This window comes from Crocodylus porosus, unplaced genomic scaffold (genome assembly GCF_001723895.1).
Source record: "Crocodylus porosus isolate Cpor-Errol unplaced genomic scaffold, CroPor_comp1, whole genome shotgun sequence".
In the NCBI taxonomy this organism is placed as follows: Eukaryota; Metazoa; Chordata; order Crocodylia; family Crocodylidae; genus Crocodylus; species Crocodylus porosus.
The window spans coordinates 35,233,662-35,254,703 of NW_017728917.1; the positions used below are offsets into that span (position 1 = coordinate 35,233,662).

Genomic DNA, 21,042 nt, shown 5'->3' on the forward strand with positions numbered 1-21,042 from the left:
GCTTCTGACTCCAGTGTCCACATCATTAATGAAGATGTTGAACAATATGGGTCCAAGGACAGAGCCTTAGGAGACCCCACTGGTCACAGAGCACTGTGACGATTGACTTCCATCAATTACTACCCTCTGGGTCCAACTACGGAGCCAATTTCCTAGCCAGTGAGAAAATAAATGGTTCTATAACTTGTACTATTGCAAGGCAACCGCATCTAAGTTTGGACTTTTGCAGCTATAATAAAATTGAAAAGACCATGCTGTCTGAGGTTGCTATGTCAGAATAGTTTTTGTAAAGACCTGGCCTCCAGGCTCAATCATTCTACCAGTTCGAGGCAGTAACCATATGCTGTCCCCACAGTGAAGAAGGGAGTGGAGCTGAGCCAGGGCTGTGCTCTGGGTGGGTGGTGGCAGAGCTGGCAAGGAGGTTACAGGTGGGCTAAGGCAAATTCTGGGGTGACTGTAGCCCCCCCACCCTGTAGCCCGCCCTCCCAGTGCAGCCACTACCTGCCCTGAGCACAGCCCCAGCTCCCTAACAGACTTACCAGCTGGACGCTGTTCTCCCAGCTGTCATGCTGGCTGCATGCATGCTGTGGCTGCGCCCATGCATGCCATGTTTATCAGTGGCATTATCAGCCACATCAGACAAAAAAAGCCAATTGCTGATAATGTCAATTTTTCTTTTATCAGTGCTGATATGTTATAGACTGATGTATCGGTGCACCTTTAAAAAGGAGAGACCCTGACTGGAATGTTACTCGCAAATAGTGTGTCCAAAGAAGGGTATTTCTTAGACTGGGGAAATTAAGTAAGAGGACGCATTCTTGGCATATGTCTGAAAGGATGCAAGTATTCCCCTGGTCCTACTTAGATCAGAAAAGACTTTTGCTCTGGTAAGTGAGAGCATCTTTTGGAGCAGGGGCAGAAAGTTATATACATAGTGTGGGCTTCCCAAGAATCCCATGAGTGATGTATGTGAATGGTCAGATAAGAAACTGTATTTAAACTTTGTCTTGAGAGCAAGTTTTGGTCTCTGTTTTTCTTGGGTTTAGGGAAGGCTGTAGACCCTCAGCCAACAAGCTGAATATCCTAGTTGACAGAAGGATCAGAGATGGAAGCAGGTTTCTAACCTGTTGAGCTAAAGAGAAGCTGCATTCTTGGGTTTAAGATGCTGAGCAGGATCTTATCATTTTTCTGTTTGTTCTTGCACCTCTGTTTATATCTCAGCATATGGTTACTGATTTCTTAGGTTTGTTCTTGTTAATTAATGAATCTTTTTGTTGTCTTTTCAACTTACTTATTGTCAAGTTAAGTGTAATTTCAGGGTATTTGACCAGAAAGGCAGGCCTCGTCCAAGGAAAGGGAGGGGGGGATGGACGGACAATGTTTTCTGCATGCATGACTGGACAAGGGTAGTGTTCTTCTAGCTGGCAAAGTCCCTTTTGCTAAGGCCCGGGTGAGACAGATAAAGTTCAGACATAGGTCAGGGAAGGGGACCTTTGGATCATCTCAATCTGTTGTCAGTAGTTGAACAGTGGACAGGGAGGTGGTTGGAATGGAAGGGTAAACCTGAAGGTATGATAACACCCTGGCAGCGTGTCCTAGTAGTGCCTCTAGCAGCTGTATGCAGGGCCTGGGCATGTCAGAATGGCCATGAAATATTATACAATGTTTGTTGAATTCAGTAAAAAGCATTCTAAAAAAAGTTATCACTGTGCTATCCAGCTTACTCCTTGGATGCTAGCATTCATAGGATGGCAAAAGAGTTAATATTTGTGACTCATTGTATCATTGAGTTGGACGGGATTTCAGGAATCATCTGGTTTTACCCTCTAGGAGGAATGCTACCCTTAAATTCTCTCTGGTCAATGTTTATCCAGCTTCCCCTTGAAAACCTCTAGTGAAGGAAGTTCCTTGATTTCGCAGAAGAGTCTGTTCCACTGCCTTACTGTTCTAATAATAAAAAAGTTTTTCTTGCTATCTAATCTTAATCTACTTCACTTAAATTTAAGTCATTGCTTCATGCCCCATCCTCTGTGGAAGGGGAATGCAATTAGTTCTTCTTCTTTATGGCAACCTTTCAGATATTTGAAAAACATGTACAACGTAAGTTAAAAGTGCCTTATTGGGGCTTATTTGTTTTTAACCATTTCTAAATAATAGATTTGAATTCAGCAACAGATTTCAGATTTTTATTAAGCAAGATTTAAAAATTCTAATTTTTCCCTACAATAGATAAAACAACTTTAAGAACTTTCATTAAAGTGTTTGTATTCTCTATCTTACCCTTAACTTTTAAATTAAGCATTGTTCAGATGTTCATTCTGTAGTGCCCCAAAAAGCAGGTGTTCAGATGGTATACTTTGCCTCTACATGTTCTAGTGGTACCACATATACCATATGAACAATAACATGGAATGCTAGAGGGGGTCTTTTGTTCCCACAACCATTCCATAGTGTTCCGTTCTCCCTGCCCAATTCCAATAGGTGAATGAGGGAGAGTGGCTACTGTGGGCTCAGTGACAGATCACTACTCTAAACCCAGCTGTTGGTGAGTGTGGGACCTGCACTGGACTTTCCCACGGGAAGCAGAGCTGAAGCCCACCTAGGATTAGAGGCTGCTTTTTTTCACCATATGATTCAGTATACTACACTAACAATTTTGGCTGTGCACTTTTGGCTCTTTTCTGATTTTTTTTTTTTTCTTTCCAATGTTCACATTTCTATCAAGTATGGTTTAACACACAACCTTTACACACTGAATTAAAAAGAACAGTGGATTGAGGAATACTTTTTTGGAGTGATTAAAAAAAATGATAATCCATGATGCCAATGCTAATTTTACAGGATAATATCAAGCTACCCATTAAGGCTAGCAAAAATATTCTGTAGTATTGGAACACTTCGTTGATTGACCTTGCGGTAAAATAAAGTCATGGTTATAGCAGTTTAGAAATATTAGACTTTAAAGTTACATTATTCTGTTTATTGTATCAACCTTTTCTACCCCATTATACAATACTAGATTATATATAGTAAGGGTGTGCGAAGCGGGCCATATTTGGTTTGGATTTGGCCAGATTTGGGGGGCAGTGATTCAGTTCGCTGATTTGGAGCACTGTCCCAATTCGATTTGGCCTAATCTGAAGATTCAATTCTGATTCGGTGAATCAGCGATTTGGCCATAGACACAGCTTTATATATTTTTTCTACATACCTCAAGGGACCACGTGCGGACTGTGAACACTGAGATGATGGGGTGGATGGAGCATCCCACAGGAGCGTGGGGGGGGGCCCGCCGTGTGCTCAGCAGTGGACCGAAGGTACTTCTGGTCCACTTCCAAGTCCACCGCTGAGCATGCGGCCCCATGGGACGCTCCATCCGCCCCACCATCTCAGCGTTCACAACCCACATAAGTACCTTGAGGTATGTAGAAAAAAATATATAAATCTGTGTCTATGGCCAAATTGTCAAATCTCTCTAAATCAAATCGAATTGGAAGCCTTTATTTTGGAGAGATTAATGGGTCTCTGATTTGAATCAAATCAGTGACTGAAGCCTCCTAAAGCCCTATTTATTGAGGGTTATTTTGTATTTGCTTGCTGTTCTTAGGAAAGTGAAGTGGCTTTGAAACATTGTAATGAAAAATGTATCTAGACCAGGTAATGTTGCTAAATAGCAAACCTTAAACTGTATAATTCATATTTTCTTTACTTCTCTTCAATTTCACTCTGATTTTAATAGATCCATCTGTTGTGAGTCATTAATTGTTATTGCAAACATGGATATGTGTACCAGAGTGTGAGACCCCCTGCTCTAGCTAAACAAAATAAAGAAAAAAAATGAACAAACAAAAACAGGGGTAGTATACTACCTGCAGATATTTTAGATAAGGTAATCCAGGAGGAACTTTCTTCAGCTTATTTCTTTCAAGATGTATTTCTCGCAAACTTGGAGTATTAGCAAGGCTTCCATTTTCCACATCTTTGATTTTATTGTTGCCCAGACCCAATCTAGAAAGAACACAAGAAAGATTACCTCCTCACGCATGGATATTTATATTAGCACTAGCAAAATGCCCATCATGACGAATTAATTTCAAATAACAAAAACAAACAGGCAGATTTTACTTTTTATATGCATTATAAATAAAGTAAATATGTGTAAAACTTAAATAAAGTAGGCTGAACAACTTAAAGATATGAATTGCTTCCTTGTTCTGTGACTCAGTATGCCACTGGGGTTGGTTACCCGATCTTCCTTTGGGTTGTTTACAGTTTGGTTAACCATTCAGATGGTTTGGCAGGAATCAATTATCATCAAATATCTCCTTAAAGACTATGTTTTTAGTGAATATTTTCTCATCACTGTTTAGATTTCCTTGTTTGTTTGCCACCGGTGAAATGTATATTCTTAGTTTTTTCCATTCCTGGATCTCATGAGGGCCACATACAAATGTCCATGGGAAAACACTGGTTTTGGTAAGTAGAGTCCAACAGAGTCAAAACTTTTTCCTTGTTATTTATTAATTGTTATTGCAAACACTGTTATTATGGGAAATTGTTTCCTTTTCAGAATGAAAGGTAGTTGTGTGTCTGATGGAGGCAAATCAATCTAAGGAATGATGACATATTCTCCTTTATTAGTACCTGCAATTATTTCAGCATCTAGGAAATTTTGGTGTAATTCTCTTATTACCAGTTGAGTTCCATTGCACAGTCCCATTTTTTGGATTCATGTTTCTGATTAACATAACAGTAGGACCAATTTTCAATTGCACTTTGTGTGGTGGCAGTCCTGATTGTGTATGTGCATTTAAACATTCAATGGGATAAATAGTTTGATTTTTTGGAATCATCCATGATCATAGAATGTGTGCTGTAGTATTTTTTCATTTCATCATGCAGTAAAGTTATCATTTCAGTATTCAGTTCCATCGTGTGATTATATTTAGGAGTTATGATAATTTTCTTTGCATCTGATAAACTGCTGTATCAATGGAGTCCATTTCAATAAAGGTTTCTGGTATTTCAATTAGAGCTGGTGACAACCTATAATCATTCGATGTAGTTTGTTCACCAATTTTGAGAGTCCATTCATTGATTCAGTGTTGTCTTTCAGTTCACAGGTTTTGTGAAAATTTGATTTTGGTGAAATGTGACCACAGATAATTATTTTTTATGCATGCCTCAGTCATCTCCATTCTTGTAGATCTTACTACAACTGGTAATGTTTGTCTGAAGTCTCTGCCTAACAAAAGCATTTTTCCTCCAAAGGGCGTATCATTTTGCATATCTATCTCAACAGCAAAAATCAGTGCATCTAAGTGCACGAGTGTGCATCATAGTGGCTTCATCAATTCTAATGAGTGTGGCCTTTTTCAGTCTGGGAGCTTCAGGTGAATGTATGAAGTAGTTGTTTCAAGTATTGGGATAGGTAATTTGAAGCCACTGTGTATTCTTCCTCATTTTAAAAGAGAACCAGCTATTCCCCTTGTTGCAAAAGGGAGAACAATTTGCTCAGTTCCTCTAATGTAACACATTAAGGTGTTATATAAGTAAGTTTTCCCAGATCCTCCGGGTCCATCCAAATAAAAGCAACTATTTGCACTGTCTTGATTTATAGCGGTAACAGTTTGATCAAAAACATATTTCTGTTGCACATTGAGGTTTCTAATTTGTTGTTTTGCCTCTGCAAATTCTTCGGTGATGTCGTAAAGGATGTCATTATTTTGTTCAACAAACACCCCTGGGTCAGGGAGACCAAAAGAAGTACAATTAAGTCCATAAACCATCAATAATCTTGTATATCCAGCAATGGCTTTTGTACTGCCATGTCAAAATTGTGATGTCTCCTATGGTCCTCTGTCATGGCATCCCTAAACTGTTCTCACAGCTGAAGTGGATTAGATGGCTTGCAACATATGCAAATTAATGCAAATGTGTATGTTAGCTGTCTGGGTATTTGAATTCCACCTCCTTCCTCCAGACAGCAGCTCCAGTCTTCATCACTGGCCAGCAAATTTCATCATCTTGCTGCTTCTTGAAATGTATTGCAGAAGACATTGTTAAAGGTACATAATTTTTCAAAACTGGTTGTTCTATGGACATGCAATAATAGCATTCTTAAACAGAATCTTACTATATCAGTTGGACTCACTGAATACATCCTAGGGAGAATGCTGTCTCCACCTCTGTCTTCTTTGCCAAACGCCTTTTTGAAATACATAATGGTATGGAATTTTGCAGTTTAAAGAGTTTCGCACTTTGGGGCAATTGTGATTTAATGAAAACCAAGCATTTAAAGCTGTTTTTGAAATGTCTGTGTGTCGATGGCCTCACATTCATGTCCTGGTTCAAAATATAGTGATTGTTGGAATGGCAAATGAACTGCTAATCTAATGATTCCGTGAGATGTATCATACATATGGTTTTCCAGCAATCTCCACGTAGCCTCTGGTGGTGTCACATACCTTGCATCAAGGTTATTAGCTATCTCATCATGTTGTAGTCATTGATTATTTACTATTTAAATATTGGTGCATTAAAGTCATGCCTTTTGTTAAACATATTTAAAGATATATTTGATGGACTTTATTGATGTGCATACTTCAGCATTGATATGAGCATTGTATTTTAACAAAATATATTTATTGTATGGAACAACATAACGTCTGTCTACTGTGTGTTTGCCTACATGAATTCTACATGTTTGGCTTCTTTTATATAAAGGATATCCGTTGGCATTGGCTATTGTTGCTTGATAAAATTGCTTGTAAAATCTTTGGTACACTTTCTCTCATGCATGGTAAATTACTGTTGAAAGTACCATGTGGTCCATGTATCATGTATTTTTTCACTACGTCATATAAAACTGGGTCTGTATCTGGATGGGGAATTTTGGCACTAACTATACAATCAATGGCTGCTTGTGTACCAAGTTTGTTTTCCAATATAAATAGCATGTGCGCATGCCGGAGTCCTGTTTTTTGAAACGCAGTTGTGTACACGTGGGTGATTACTGGACCAAGTAGTTTGTTTTATGATATCATTCAGTAAAGATGCCAACTTAATTTTGAATACTCTTGCCACTAAGTCTGGTCTGTCTGAGGGATTTTGTCCAGGTAACAAATTTTCTTGAATAGCAGGCCATTTTGGATTTGCAGTAAACAGATCTGGGTGTCCATATTTGCTCACTATTGCCATGGAATTGTGATATCGTTCTCTCATATTTCTTGGTCTTCCTTGGAACAATGACGGTAAAATGACAGTTTTTCCTACTTGCATGCCGGAGATTTCGGCAGTTTCCGTTAAGAAGTCCATCAGACCACTGTATCGCACTACTCTAAGTTTCCCTTGTTGTTGCCTAAGGTAATTTAAACTGTTTGCCTCAACTTGTATATGTGAATCTACAATCCACCACTGAGTCATTTTCCTCCATGTAAAATCAGATTAAATTCATTTTGGTGAACTGTTGTTTGAGCAACTTTGAATTGTAACATGGACATATTTTTCTGTGCTGAAGTCTCGTATCCAGGAAGATGTACGCAAAGCTGGATGTCAGCCTGGTTCACCATATGGATAAAACAGAACAAATGTCGTGGGATCTAAGTTAACATTCAAATTACTTATATTTTCAAAGCCTTGGGAATCTCAAATAAATTGTTATATCCTTATGGAAAGGTGGTTCCCCACCATCATTCCAGAAAATCATGGCAATTTCATCATGTGAGAAAGGGGCGAAGGGAGCTGCCAGACTGGGGGTGGTGAGGAGGTGGCAGCGCCGGTGGAGGCTCCTACTTTTCCTCAGCTGGCCTTGCCACTAATTCATGGCGAAGCCCAATTGATTTTTTTTCAAGTGTGTGGAAAAGGAGGCGGAGGGAGCCACTGGACTGGAGATTTGAGGAGGCAGCAGTGCCAGCAGAGGGGCTCCCACTTTTCTTCAGCTGGCTTCACTGCTATTAAATTGTGATTTCCAATTGATTTATTTCTAATAATTTATTTCTAATGTGTGGAGGTGGGGCAGACGGAGTTGCCGCACCAGAGGCTGGAGGAGGAGGAGGCGCCAGCAGAGGGGCTCCTGCCTTTCCTTAGCTGGCCCTGCCACCTGTAAAGTGCTTGTGACAATTTATTGATTTCCAAGGTGTGGAGGTGGGGCAGAGGGAGCTGCCGCATGGGAGGCTGCAGGAGGAGGTGGTGCCAGTGGAGGGGCTTCTGCCTTTCCTCAGCTGGTCCCACCGCTTGTAAAGTACTCACGACAAGTTATTTTTTGGCCATGTATGGAGGTGGGGTGGAGGGAGCCACCACAGCAGAGGCTGCAGGAGGTGGTGGCGCCAATGTAGGGGCTCCTATTTTAAGTCTGCTGGCCCTGCCCCTGCCAGCCTAGCCAATTGGCACATGCGCAGTTGGGCAAAAGCATTACAGACAGACACACAGACAGACTAAGCCTTTTATTATATTAGATTTTTGAGCATTCTTTTTTGAGCAAATTCTATGCACATAATTACACATGGAAAAACAAAACAGTCAGAACAACAGGGGGGAGGAAGATATTAATGTTCAGAGAGAGAAAATCAGCTATGGTTTATATGACTAATCTAGTGCAGAATGTTTGCCGAATTTCAGCTCCACTTACAGACACTATTTTCCAGATTTCAGTACTTGTCTTGTTGGGTTATAAAAAGGTAATCAAATTATTGTGTGAATAAAATACAGTACTCATAGCTAGTAAATAGTACATAAGTGTGTGAGAGCTTATTGTTTTAGCATGGAGACAGTAGAAGGAAAACTGAAGTTATCCATCTTACTTTCAAAGTACTCAAGCACAGTAACTCTGCCTCTCCTTTTTTTTACTTCTGGGTTTCCTTTTCACACTGATATTGGGCTTAGTTTAAGTCTGAGTTGTCCAACCATTTTCAACCTGAGACCTAACAATATTATTTCAAATTAATAAGAGACCAAGACTAGAATGAATGGATAGTTTTATCCCTGTTAGTCATTCTTTGATCCTCTGTCCTAGTTTCTTCAGAAACTGTGAATGAAGAGCCTGCAGTTGACTCCTATTTTTAATACTAAACTTTTAGTTCAAAACTGTTTGGTCATTTTTTCAGAAAGCTAACTGGGCATGGAAAGGCAACCTGGTGGCTTAGTACTTCAAGTTCTACTTTAACTGCCTCCATCTCCCCAAGAAATGGACCCCTTTCTATGTTTTAACCTCAACATTATCATCTTGGACCCCGTTAATTCGAAGAGTCCCAGTCTCCAAAGGAAATGTTTCTTTCTCCAGCAACTGCCTCACCTCTCTAACTGTCTCTCAGGAAATTATTCTCGCTCTCCCTGTGCCATTTTGAGTGTCCCTGGGAAAAGGTATCCAATGTCTGACTCTGAAGCACATATACTGCTTATGTGAGTTAGTATTACAAGGCATTATATCAAGACAAAGACAGGTGTCAAGACCAATACAATACCTCAGGACCCAAAATAGTGGCAATGATTACAATATTTTTAATTAGTAATCAGAAGGATTTTTTCTGCTTAACACAATTTCCCCCTAAACCACATGAGAGTTGTAATTTTTCTGATGAAATAACAAAAGAAATGTTTAAGCTAAATTTTCTTTAAAAGTATCCATGCTTTTCCTTATTGTGGCACATACTGAAACCACTTAATAGCTCGATGTTTCCCTCTCCCTTAAGTTTGTTACAAAATTATTGAAGAAAACCGTGAAAATACTGACCTTTTACAAAGTAATTATTCTAGGAGGAAGGATTCTGCATATTTATTTTTACCTTTGCAGATCTTTATACCGAATAAAATCCTCAAGTTCAATCATTGAAATCTTGTTGTCATCTAAGTGAAGTTCCAGTAGAGAGGATGGTAACTCTAATGAGAGAAATATCAATGCAGTTTTATATATCTTGAGTTATAATGTTTATATTAAGTTGCCAATAACTTCCTCTTTTTAATTTTGTGGTAGAGTAAGAAGGTGTTGGAAGGGACTGATTTGTTGTCTAGATCAAGCAGGTATGCAATAGATGTAATTGTACAATCTGGACTTTAATTTATAGTTTAAATTGATAGATTTGGGTTTTTTAAGAATTATATTTCAGAGTCTGTTATCTCCAAAATTTTTAAGACAATAATAAACTTTGGTTAATGCTTCTTGTTCAGAAAGCTGGTTTTTAAAAATAAATTGCTATGTTAGAGTAACCAAAGATGCAGACAAATTAATGAGAAGGTCCTCTAAATATTTTAATTATAGTACTGATTACTTCCATTTCTGGTGTCTTTCTCTTTTAATTATTCTCATTTAATTTGTATTCATACAGCCAAACTCTGCTGCTTATAGTTGTGTCTCCATATATAGATTAAAATAAATTATTGTATGTACTGTTAATAAAGATGATGGACACTTGATTGTGCCATTGTTTGGACATTTCATGTTTGGGAGTAACTGAGAGAGAGTCCCTTGTTTTGTCAGCAGAGAATCATGCTTGGTATGGAGTGAATGCTTTTCTCCGCACAAAGAGCAAGACTACACCACTCATAAGAACAAAACTGAGCCCAGCTGAGTATAGAAATAGCATGAACAGTGGTGTTGGAGGTGTTTCTTTATTTTGTGCACATGAACATTTCTTAAGTGCCCCCAGAATGTTATAAGCAGTAGTGAATCAGCTAGTAATTTACCCTTCCTTCAGTCTGAAGATGTTGGAATTTTAGGCATTTCATTTGTGCTGGGAAAAAAGCTGTTTTATAGCACAAATAGAGTGTACAGCCATTCATGGCCCTTTTCATGGAAGAGAACTTTAAGAGGGAGGAAGGGAGAACACTGGCCTCCCTGTCAGGTGGCCCAAGGTAGCCCTGTGGAGCCCCTGCTGCCACCGAGCCTATGCAGTGGGTTGGGAGACATTCCTTTGTGGCTTCATGGGTCAACACATGGTGAAATGCCCCATCCTGCCAATTACCTGTTGAACTGAAGCTGTGCATAGTGCAGGGGGGATTTCCCACAGCTGGACTTACCCCACCCCAGAAACCAAGGGACTAAACATTTTCAGAAGTTGGAGAGAGAAATTCAGCTCTCTTTGTGAAGATGTTGAAACACATTTATTAGTGGTATGGGGAAAATGAATCTGCAAACCTAAGTAGATCTTAAAACTTCTGAAGTATTTTTATAACTTTACCATTTTTTAAATAATATACTATTATTTATTACTGGTTGGTACTTGTAAAGATGTAAATGAAATGTAATTATGTGTAATTCCTTAAATGTTGGCGCACAGAATAATTTTTCTGTTGTCAAACCTGTGGCAGTCACCATCGCATGTATGACAATTACATAATTATGGTAGTTAAGTATGTTCTGGCAGTATAACTCTTTGGATTCTGTGAGTGAAGTGGGTTGCTCAGTATGCAATTTTGCATGCCAGTATCCAGTATCCAATGTTTACCCAGAGTAAAGCAAAGAAATTGCCATTTCTTCATTTTTGTTGGCTCTGACCATTGTGACTAACTCAGAAGATGGAGAAGTCTTTTCTGTTATATACTTTGTCAGAAAGAAAGAAGGAAAGCAGATAGAGCTTTGAATTAAAATGTGTTGAACATATATTAAATTTCAGCTGAATTGGTCCAGGTTGCTATACCATGACTCCAAACCATGTGTATCTAGTTCTTTTTGTGGCCTGGGTAAACATTATTCAGGCATGGTTTGCTGTTTCTTCAGACTTGACTTGATATGGGAGTACGAGAGAGAGAGATGCGCACACACAGAACGCTACATACGCTCCTTTTCTAAGGCAGCTTGCCACATCTTCTCTTCCTTAAAGTCTTTCATTGTATTGTTAGTATCTGAATTACAGAATTAAATGGAAATGTATCTGTTGCTTAAGCTTGCTTAAAAAGTATTTTAAAATTTGTACCTGCAAAAGTTGCACTAGATTAAAAGAAGCTTTAGTTTTTTATTTCAAGACATGGTTAGGGAATATCTGTTCATAATTAGGGTCAATTTACTTCTGGTTCCTAACATAGGTGTACATTTGTACTGTTCACAGTACAGCAGAACCCAGGTAATTTGTAGACGTATGTTCCTTAACCATGGAGAAAATGAAGTTTTCTAAAACCACCAGGGCATAGCTGTAGCAAACATCTTCATAGGACCACTGCATCTTTAACTTCAGGGTACTGCCTCTCAGTCAGCTGGATATGACTACCACAATAATTCAGTTGAGTGGAAAAGCAGCACCTTTAACAGTAAAAGCTGCATCAAAAAGATGCATAACTCATCCTTTACTTGGCAACCCACTATGAATAAAGTGAGTTATAAACCTTCTAGATATGAATGGATCCAACAGTACTTAATATTTTTAGGGGTGCACCACTAGAGATTTTTGGGGCCGATACAGATAGCCAATTTTTAAGGAGGCATATTGGCTGATACTGGTCTGATTTCCGATACGCAGCCCAGCAGCTTGACAAGCAGTGTCCTGCTGGTAAGTCTGTTGAGGTGGAAGGAGAAAAGGAGGGGGAAGGGAAGGGGTGTGGAGGGGGGCAGATGGAGGCCCCTGTAGTGAGGTGAGGAGTGGAGCAGGGGCTGGGGCAGGCACTGCCCTGTTGGGGTGGGGCATGGGACAGAGCTGTGGCTTGTCCAGGGGACATGGTGGGGGGGCGGCTCCCACCTCTGTGTGCACCCTGGGAGGACATGGAGGGTGTGTGCCTGGCCCACTGCAGCCTGCCCTGCTCTGCCCTGCACAAATCCAGGGGTCACGGTTGGCAGGGCTAACCGGGCCTTGTCGTGCATCCACAGGTGCATCTCAAGTAGAGCCAGGGAGGTGATCCTCCCCCTGTATGCGACGCTGGTCAGGCCACAGCTGGAGTACTGCGTCCGGTTCTGTGCGCCCCATTTCAGGAGGGATGTGGACAACATTGAGAGGTCCAGAGGAGGGCCACCCGCATGATCCGGGGACTACATGGCAGACCCTACATTGAAAGACTGCGGGTCCTAAACCTGTTCAGCCTTCACAAGAGAAGGCTGAGGGGGGACCTGGTGACTGTCTATAAACTCACTAGGGGGGACCAGAAGGGTTTCGGGGAGACCCTGTTTCCCCTAGCGCCCCCTGGCATGACAAGGAACAATGGACACAAATTATTAGAGAGTAGATTTAGATTAGACATCCGCAAGAACTACTTCACAGTTGGTTCCAGCTCCTAGCCACTCTAACTTCCTAGGGAAGTGGTGGTGGCTCCTACCCTGGGGATCTTTAAGAAGAGGCTTGATGCCGACCTGGCTGGACTAATTTGAGTCCAGTCTTTTTTCCCACCCAGGCGGGGGGTCAGACTTGAAGATCTGCAAGGTCCCTTCTGACCCTATTTCTATGATTCTATGAAAACTCTGCAGTGGGATAGTACTTGTATTTACAGGTACTACCCTGCTGTGGAGTTCATTAGTTTACTTCTCCCTAAAAGTCCTGCATGTGTAGACACGAGAACATTTACTGAGCAGCTAATTAAGCAACTCTGCAGTAAACACCTATTGTAGATGCACCCCTTGTGTATTAACTCTTGCTAAAAGGAGAGGCAACTTAATGCTGACTGCCACAGAGGAGCAGAGCTATAGCAGAAGGTAAGTGTGAAGAGAAGGCATATGGGAGTGGGGGCAGGCAACAGGGGTGAAGCACAGGCATGAGGGACAAGAGATGTGGAGCAGGGAGCTAGGGGTAGGCACAGCCATGGGGGGCAAGAGATGGGGGGCAGGGAGTGGGAGGGGCAGGCACAGGCAAGGGTGGGTGGGGGACAAGCACAGGCCTGGATGGGCAGGTGGCAGTGGGGCACATGGTGGAGGCATAGACACAGGTGTAAGAGGCCAGGCAGGTAAAGCAGAAGGTCCCCCTTCCTCCCACTGCTGCTTTTCCCACCACCTCAGTCGGGGAATTTAAGACAATCTTCGTAGTTTTATAGTTGTTAGGGGCTGGAAGGATTTGATACATGGGCAGTTATAACAAAGTATAATTTTCTATTGTGGCAGGGAATGAGGGCTAGAACACTGAAACCTAGCCCTGAAAGCAAGCTGACACACCAGAATGCTATGGGAACTAACAGGCTGGAGGGAGGAGGTAGCCAAGAGGCCAGCTGTGATGAGGAGGGATACCTGGGAAGAGTAATTAGTCTGGCTGACAGACAGACACACAAACCCAAAGACGGGAAGGAAAAAGGCTCTGGAGACCGGAAGGAATGACTATTAGGAAGCAAGTGTACCTGCTGGGGACATGGAACAGCTAGGATTGTAGCAGGAAGAGACTTGAGGAGTTCCCCCTGGGGGAAGAATTAAAGCTTTAAAGAGATGGAGACTAAAATCTGAGTACAAGAGACAGAACATCATAGTTACCCTAGTGCAGGGGAATGTATTTGCCTTTGTGAAAGCCAAGATGGCCTGACTTCGTTTAGTTAACCCAGCAGACTGGGGGAACTAGAAAAGGAGTGAAGCAGAAGTTCCCACAAGTGTCAGAACAGATTCAGATACAGAGAGAAAGCAACAGAACATGGGGCTCTGTAAGAGGCTCAAGCAAGCTCAGTGAGCAATGAAGGCAGAGGGAGCCCAGAGAAGTGCAGGGTGGCGCAGCAGTCCTGCAGACAGAGGCAAAAGGTGAGAGACAGTGGAGTAGAGAGGCCTAAGATCTCTGGACTTGGGTGACAAGAGAATTGAAATTGAGAGACTGCAGAGTACATTAACATCATTGTGAGCTGTAAGCAGCCTCCATTCTTAAATAACACCTAAGGAAATATATTATGTGGTAGGCACTAGAAAGGAGGTGAACTTTGGGAAAGACGAGCTCCAGAGCGGGAAGAGTTCACAGAGCGGTGCCCATCCCATGACATCCATATATAGAATTTAAATACTGGGGGGAGGGGAGAGGGGGGGTGTCTTAAATTTGAAGTCATCTTGGATTTGGGTAAATACCATATATTAAATCTGCCTATATTTAAGCTACCTCATCAAAACAATGAGTTACTTTGATATTGACTGTATATCGAGTGCCAAAGCAGTTTTAGTTCTGTTGTACAGCACTTTGGAGCTACAAAGCTGGTACAGATTGTAAGACAAAAAATGAAAGTTGGAAAACTGACATATGTCACTTGAAGAGTGTAAAAGAGTCAGGGTACTGTGTTTGTGGCCTTTCATAATTCTCTGGTGTTCTGAGATCTGCTTACTTCTTAAGCATTTAGGAAAGGCTTCCTGAGTACCTTTAATAGAGAGGGTTGCAGTTTGTTTGTAGTTTTAGCCAGGCTGGTTCTCTGAGCTAGAGTGCATGACTTCTTACTGTCAGTTCTTCAGCTTCTATTAATTTGTTTTTGGTTCTTGATGTAAAGGAAGCTGGTATGCATCATTTAGGTAGGATTGGACAGTGAGAGTACGGATTCTTTCTGGATACCAAGAGCGGAGAGTATGGTAAAACAAGGTGATAAGAGGGAATATGGGAGCAGGAGCTAGGAGGGACACAAGAATGTTTCTGAGGGAGTGGGGAAAAAGGAACAAAATCTCAGGAAATGAACGAAATCTCTGGAATGAAAAAAATGATCCTGAATGTAACATAAGTCTTGCTATAGAAATCTACAGAAAATTAAAGACGTTATTTAAATGGTATTGTTGATATGTGTTACATTCATACACCTGAAAGACTGAGAAAGTAATTTGTGGTCCTTATTAGATAACACACCCCATACCTTTAGGAACTGAGGTTAATTTAGCTTCTGCAATTCTTATGTGATAGACTGTCACGCCTTCAAAAGCTCCTGGCTCTATTCCAGCATTGTGCAGAGGATTTGCACTCATTTCTGTAAAAGAAATGATATTATAATTGCTACATATTTTATACCTGGAGTCCCCTGTGATTCAGTGATACAATCCTTGTCTACCCCACAGGAGACCTGGGTTAGAGTCCCAGACACTTATATAATTACAACCATGGGGGCACCAAACATCCGGACTCAGTCTGGTGTTTGGATTCTGTCTTGGTGACCTAAAGGGAGGATGGAAGATCTGGGCAGCCTCCACTCCTCCAAAAATTCCTGCCCAAGCATATGCATTGAAGGTCTAGGTGGACCTTATGTGTACACCATGATGCAGGAGGCTTGACGGTTGCCACTGAACATTTTATAGCATTTCTAGTTGTCTGTTTAGATAGCATTTATTAATTTATAACTGCTTTCCTCTGTAATCTTTAAATAACCTAACCAGTCATAATAAAAAAAATTAGCATAGACTACGTGATTAAAAAAAAATACCTTCAGACTTTAACTCAGGGGAAATAGTTCTGGTATTGCAAAATGTCTGCGTATTGCTCATTAAATGTCAAGTCCACATTCAACTGAACTCTAAACTGCAAAAGTGGCTGGAGCTCCATGGAATGATCTGACTGGGCATGTCTACACATGAATATGAATGCGAGGCAATAAACTGTGGCATAGCTTGTCATATGGAGTTTATTCCTCCTGGTTGCAGCGTTTACAAATGCACCAGGGACCGCAGCACATTGAGCTAGGGTGGTGCAGCCCCAGCTGGCAGTGGGTCAGTCAGCCAGCCCAGGACTGCTCTAACTCAGCTCAACATGCTGCAGAGGGGCTGACTGGGGCATGAGGGTGTTTCAGTGTGGGGCTAGCCGGCAGGCAGCCCCCACACTGTAACACCCTCATGCTCCAGCCAACCCCATCATTGTCTAGACCAGTGGTCTCCGAAGTGGGGTGCGCAAGACGATCAATTGGGGTGCAGGAAGAAAATATTAGAACTTCTATTTATATGTATATTTATATAAATATACATATATTGGGGGGGGTGTGCTCAAAATTTTTTTACTGATAGGGGTGCATGATCAAAAAAGCTTGGAGACCACTGGTCTAGACGTGTGTTGCATCAAAGTAAATAACTCTGCCTAAGGATAGTACTTGTATGTGGCAGTACTAACCTATGGCAGACTTTTTAGTTTACTTCAACCTAATAGCTCTGTATATGTAGACTGGTCATGCTTTACTACAGAGCTAATTAAGCAATTCTACATTAAGTGTGTTATGTAGATGCATCCAGTGTGATCATGGATTCCAAGTGGAATTTTTAGATGATTTCTGTTTTCAGGAACTGTCATAGATTGGCTAATGTAGCTATTGGTTCTGTCTACTTGTCTTTATGGAGGGGCATGTGATGGATGTCTAACAGTTGTCTGAGTAAGGACTGCATGTTTTTTGCCTTGCAGAATTACAAAAACCTTCCCTACCTAACAACTACACATTGGTAGATAGGGACTTAAATCAGGTAAGGGACATACTAGTCCCTTAATTGGTGATTTTATGTCAGATGTTCCACAGAAAGGATACCTCTGAACTATGTAGGGGAGATGTTATCAAAAGCTACATATGGAAAGCAAAATTTGACAGTAATTAAATTTAATGTTTTTTGCACCTACTTATATTTACTTATTTAATAAATCAGAGTTTTGTTAGTTTTCCATTACTTCATGGAATGAAATCTCTGTCCTTGTGACACCACAATGAACTATGTGATCTCATACATTTACTAATAACCAGGGATCCTGGCTTTCTCTGTTTAAAATCCCATGTTCTCTGATAAAAACTGAAAATTCTCTGATTTAAACCCCCCCCCCAACAAAATCCATGTTTTTCTGCAATTAAAATGGGACACCACTATATCTATATCTAAATGTTTTACTGATACAATTTAAAAGCAATTTGGAAGCCTACCAGTGCCTCAGTCATGATAATAAAATAAAATCACATATATTTTGGCATTTGATTTTGGTTTTTTAATCATGGAAAATCAGAGTTCCCTGTGCCCCCTTCACTCACCAGGATGTGGGTTCAGCTGTAACTCTCACCCTAGCTGCTTTGTGGCATTGAGCAACCTTGATATGCTGATACTCTGCCCTGCTCATACCATTGCTTCTCACTTTTAATCCACAATCCCCTATCCCCTCAGTCCTGCTGGTGTCCCTTGTTCCCAACCCACATGCCCCTGTTCTACACACTGCTCATTAAATATCGAGTCTGGTACTCTGCCAGCCTGTAAATGGAAACCTGCTATTTCCCATGATTTTCTCCTTTAAAGGAGAAGATCTACATTTGGCCACATTTTTCTGTGGCAAATGGAAAACCTAGCTTCCTACGGATCATCCTCTGCCACAAACCCTATCAGATCTTGGGAGATTTGTGGGGTGTCACGTAGATTTTTTTGTGCTTGTTTCACTGATGCAACTTATTGGAAAGCCAGTGTTTATGTGGTATCCATTCATGTTGATTTTATCATTATATAAATTATGTTATGCTATCTGTATATGTCTTTATGATTTTGGTCCCAGTTTAATCAAAGGGACTGAGGAATACATAATTAAGGAAAAGAGAGTAGGTGTGGCTGCTAAACATATCTTACTATTTTCATACTAGGGCATGGCCAAATGCCACTCCCAGTCACAAAAAGAAAGGGCCACTGGTGGGATGAGCATACAAGTTATTGTCTTCTTGTAATGGGAAAAACAACTGCATAATAGCATAGGCATCTGAGAGAAATGACCCATCAGTTAAAGAACTAGGAGGTGTCCCAGGGAGAGAAATTTCTGAGGATTTCTGAAATGCAGGAGGAATTTGGAAAGTGGAGGTGGGGGATTGGGAAGGAGGCTGTCTTGGAGATAGAGAGGGTCTCTGGTTTGTCTCAGGCTTATAAGAGTCTTTTTGTTTTTTCTTCAAACTTATGGTCAGGTTTTGGGGGTTTTTGTATAATTCTTTGCTCTTATATAATAAATCCTTTTATTGTTTGTCCCCTTAATGATTGCCTCTCTGGACAAGTGATATTCCAGGCTACCCATTCGGTGGAAAGGGGAAACCCAACATTTCTTTCACAGCTCAAATCCATCTAGAGATGCCAGAAATTCCCCTGCTTCAGCTAGAACAGTGGTCACCAACTTGTCAATCGGGAAGCCCATAACAGTTGATTGGCTAGCCCCCCCCGCCCGACTGAGATCTACTGTCAGAGATTCCTTGATCAGGACTGGTGGGATGCATCTGGAGAGCAGCCGAGATGCAGTCCAGGAGCGGCGGGATGTATGAGTGGTGGGATGCATGTGGCTGTGCTGAGCCAGGGCTGGGCAAGTGGGATGATCCCGCTCTGCATCCCCTGCGACCAGGGCTGGGGGTGCAAAGTTCAATGTGCAGCAGCAGCTGCCTTGCCCCACACACAGATCAGGAGGCACATGGCACATGCCTCCCAGGTGTCCACTGAGGTGCATGCAGCAGTGGAAGCCCCCGCTCTGGCACCAGGGCAAGCTGACCAGGCTCTGACCCATTCCCAGCCAGTGCCCCACTCGCCCCTGCCCCAATCCCTCCCTCACTTGGGAGCCTCAGTCTTCCCCACCACTTCCCATAGACTGGCCTGCTTGGGAAGCGGGGGGTGCAGTAGATCCTGGATTGCCCTTTATTTAAAGAAATGATCTTCACCTTAAAAAGTTTGTAGACCACTGAGCTACAAGGTTCAGTATAATGACAGTGGGGCTGAGGCTTGTGGGGATAAGGAGTTATGTGAGGGGAAACCTTGGCTGTTCCTTGGAACAAGCAGTGGGACAGTGTGGAGTTGGGGCTTTGGGGGTGTTCCGTGGACAAGTTTGACACATTCATAGAAAGTAAAAATTAAAAATGTTGTCATATGAAGAGCAAACTTTTTGAGCTTGCAGCTGAACCCAAGCTTTCTGCTTCACAAACCCATTAATATTTTAAATCTGGAGACATTTCTTTCTGAACCCAGACCTTTAAATTTGGGCAAATAGCAAATCTAGCTGGGCTGAGATATTGGTTAGGGGCTTTCTGTTTTATGTTGATACTCTAGTTTCACTTTTAAGATGTTTTGTTCTTTGGTTAATTCTTCTGTTTTAGAAGTTATTCTGCCCTTTTACTGCAGGATGCCCTGGACCTTTGTTGGGAAGGGTGGGATGTCATTGGAAATAAACAAATAAATATATAAAACTTTCATTTTGGAGTTCTGTAGTGGGAATAGTTGTGCTTTCTAGGTTTTGGTTACTTGTACGTTTACCATAAAGCTTAATGCAGTACTAAAATAATATAGTGACATGTAGCTAGCTAAGCTTGTAAGACAGACTTACCCAAAACATGTAAAGACTTCATTCCTTTAAATGCTTCCTTGTGTATTTTTTTAACCTTGTTGGCATGAATTCTTAGCTCTGCTAAAGATTTTGGCAGGTTGTCTGGGATCTCAGTTAGCTGATTATGGGATAGATACAGTCGCCGCAGTTTTTTTGTTGATTGAAAGGCTTTGGGGTGGATCTTGAATATTTTGTTGTTGTTCAAAGCAAGTGCCTAAGAAGAATTTGAAAAGTAACATTAAAAAAGCACAAAAATTTATTTTGGAATTTTATGAACATGCATTTTTAATTTAGGATACTTTAGTAATTACATATTTATTTGGAAAATATGAACTTAGTCCTAATAACTGAATGAATTACTATGTTAGTAAATAAATTTTGGTACTTGCTATAAAATGACTTTTTGTATTAAAAAATTCATATATTTTCTATATTTTGCTTAATCCTTAAAACATAGGTCTGAATGAATGAAAGTGGTATTGGGACCACAAAATGTTCTTGATGGTGACAGGGAAGCTAGTTTTGTAATTCTCTTGATTGTTAATGCAAGCTATTTATACTTTTTTCATTATACCGATTTTTTTTTTTGTGCTTACTTTCCTAAGTAACTTGGCATGTTCAATGTTACATTGTACGCTTTGCTTTTTTTAATAAAGCAAACAATGTCTTAGTCACATTTTTGAAGATGTGAACCAGTTTAAGTACAGTTGGGCACTGCAAATAATGTGGAAAGAGTTGGATTAATTTTCTAGTTAGTGCCCAAGTGCATTTTGAGCTGGCAAACTGGCTCCATTTAGGTTTTCCAGTTGAGGGTAGGAAGGGAAGAACATCTTGCCTTGTGTGTGTGTGTATGTATATATATATATATATATATATATATGTATGTATGTATGTATGTATG

General features: G+C 40.9%; 1 protein-coding gene and 1 long non-coding RNA gene across 3 annotated transcripts in view; one reads left to right on the forward strand and one right to left on the reverse strand.

The window, feature by feature from the left end:
* The window catches only part of LOC109311422, an 18,250-nt gene extending 11,507 nt beyond the window's left edge, over positions 1 to 6,743 (forward strand). Inside the window, exon 3 of the long non-coding RNA XR_002101497.1 lies at positions 5,124 to 6,743. This is a non-coding gene — a long non-coding RNA (uncharacterized LOC109311422). The remainder of the gene's footprint in view (positions 1 to 5,123) is intronic.
* ASPN (asporin) overlaps positions 1 to 21,042 on the reverse strand; it is a 50,186-nt gene that overhangs the window by 2,629 nt on the left and 26,515 nt on the right. For both annotated transcript variants that reach the window (XM_019537058.1, XM_019537057.1), the window contains exons 4-7: positions 20,142 to 20,355; positions 15,709 to 15,819; positions 9,783 to 9,876; positions 3,870 to 4,008 (exon numbers count right to left, since the gene is read on the reverse strand). In XM_019537058.1, the coding sequence (XP_019392603.1) occupies positions 3,870 to 4,008; positions 9,783 to 9,876; positions 15,709 to 15,819; positions 20,142 to 20,355 (558 nt within the window). The remainder of the gene's footprint in view (positions 1 to 3,869; positions 4,009 to 9,782; positions 9,877 to 15,708; positions 15,820 to 20,141; positions 20,356 to 21,042) is intronic.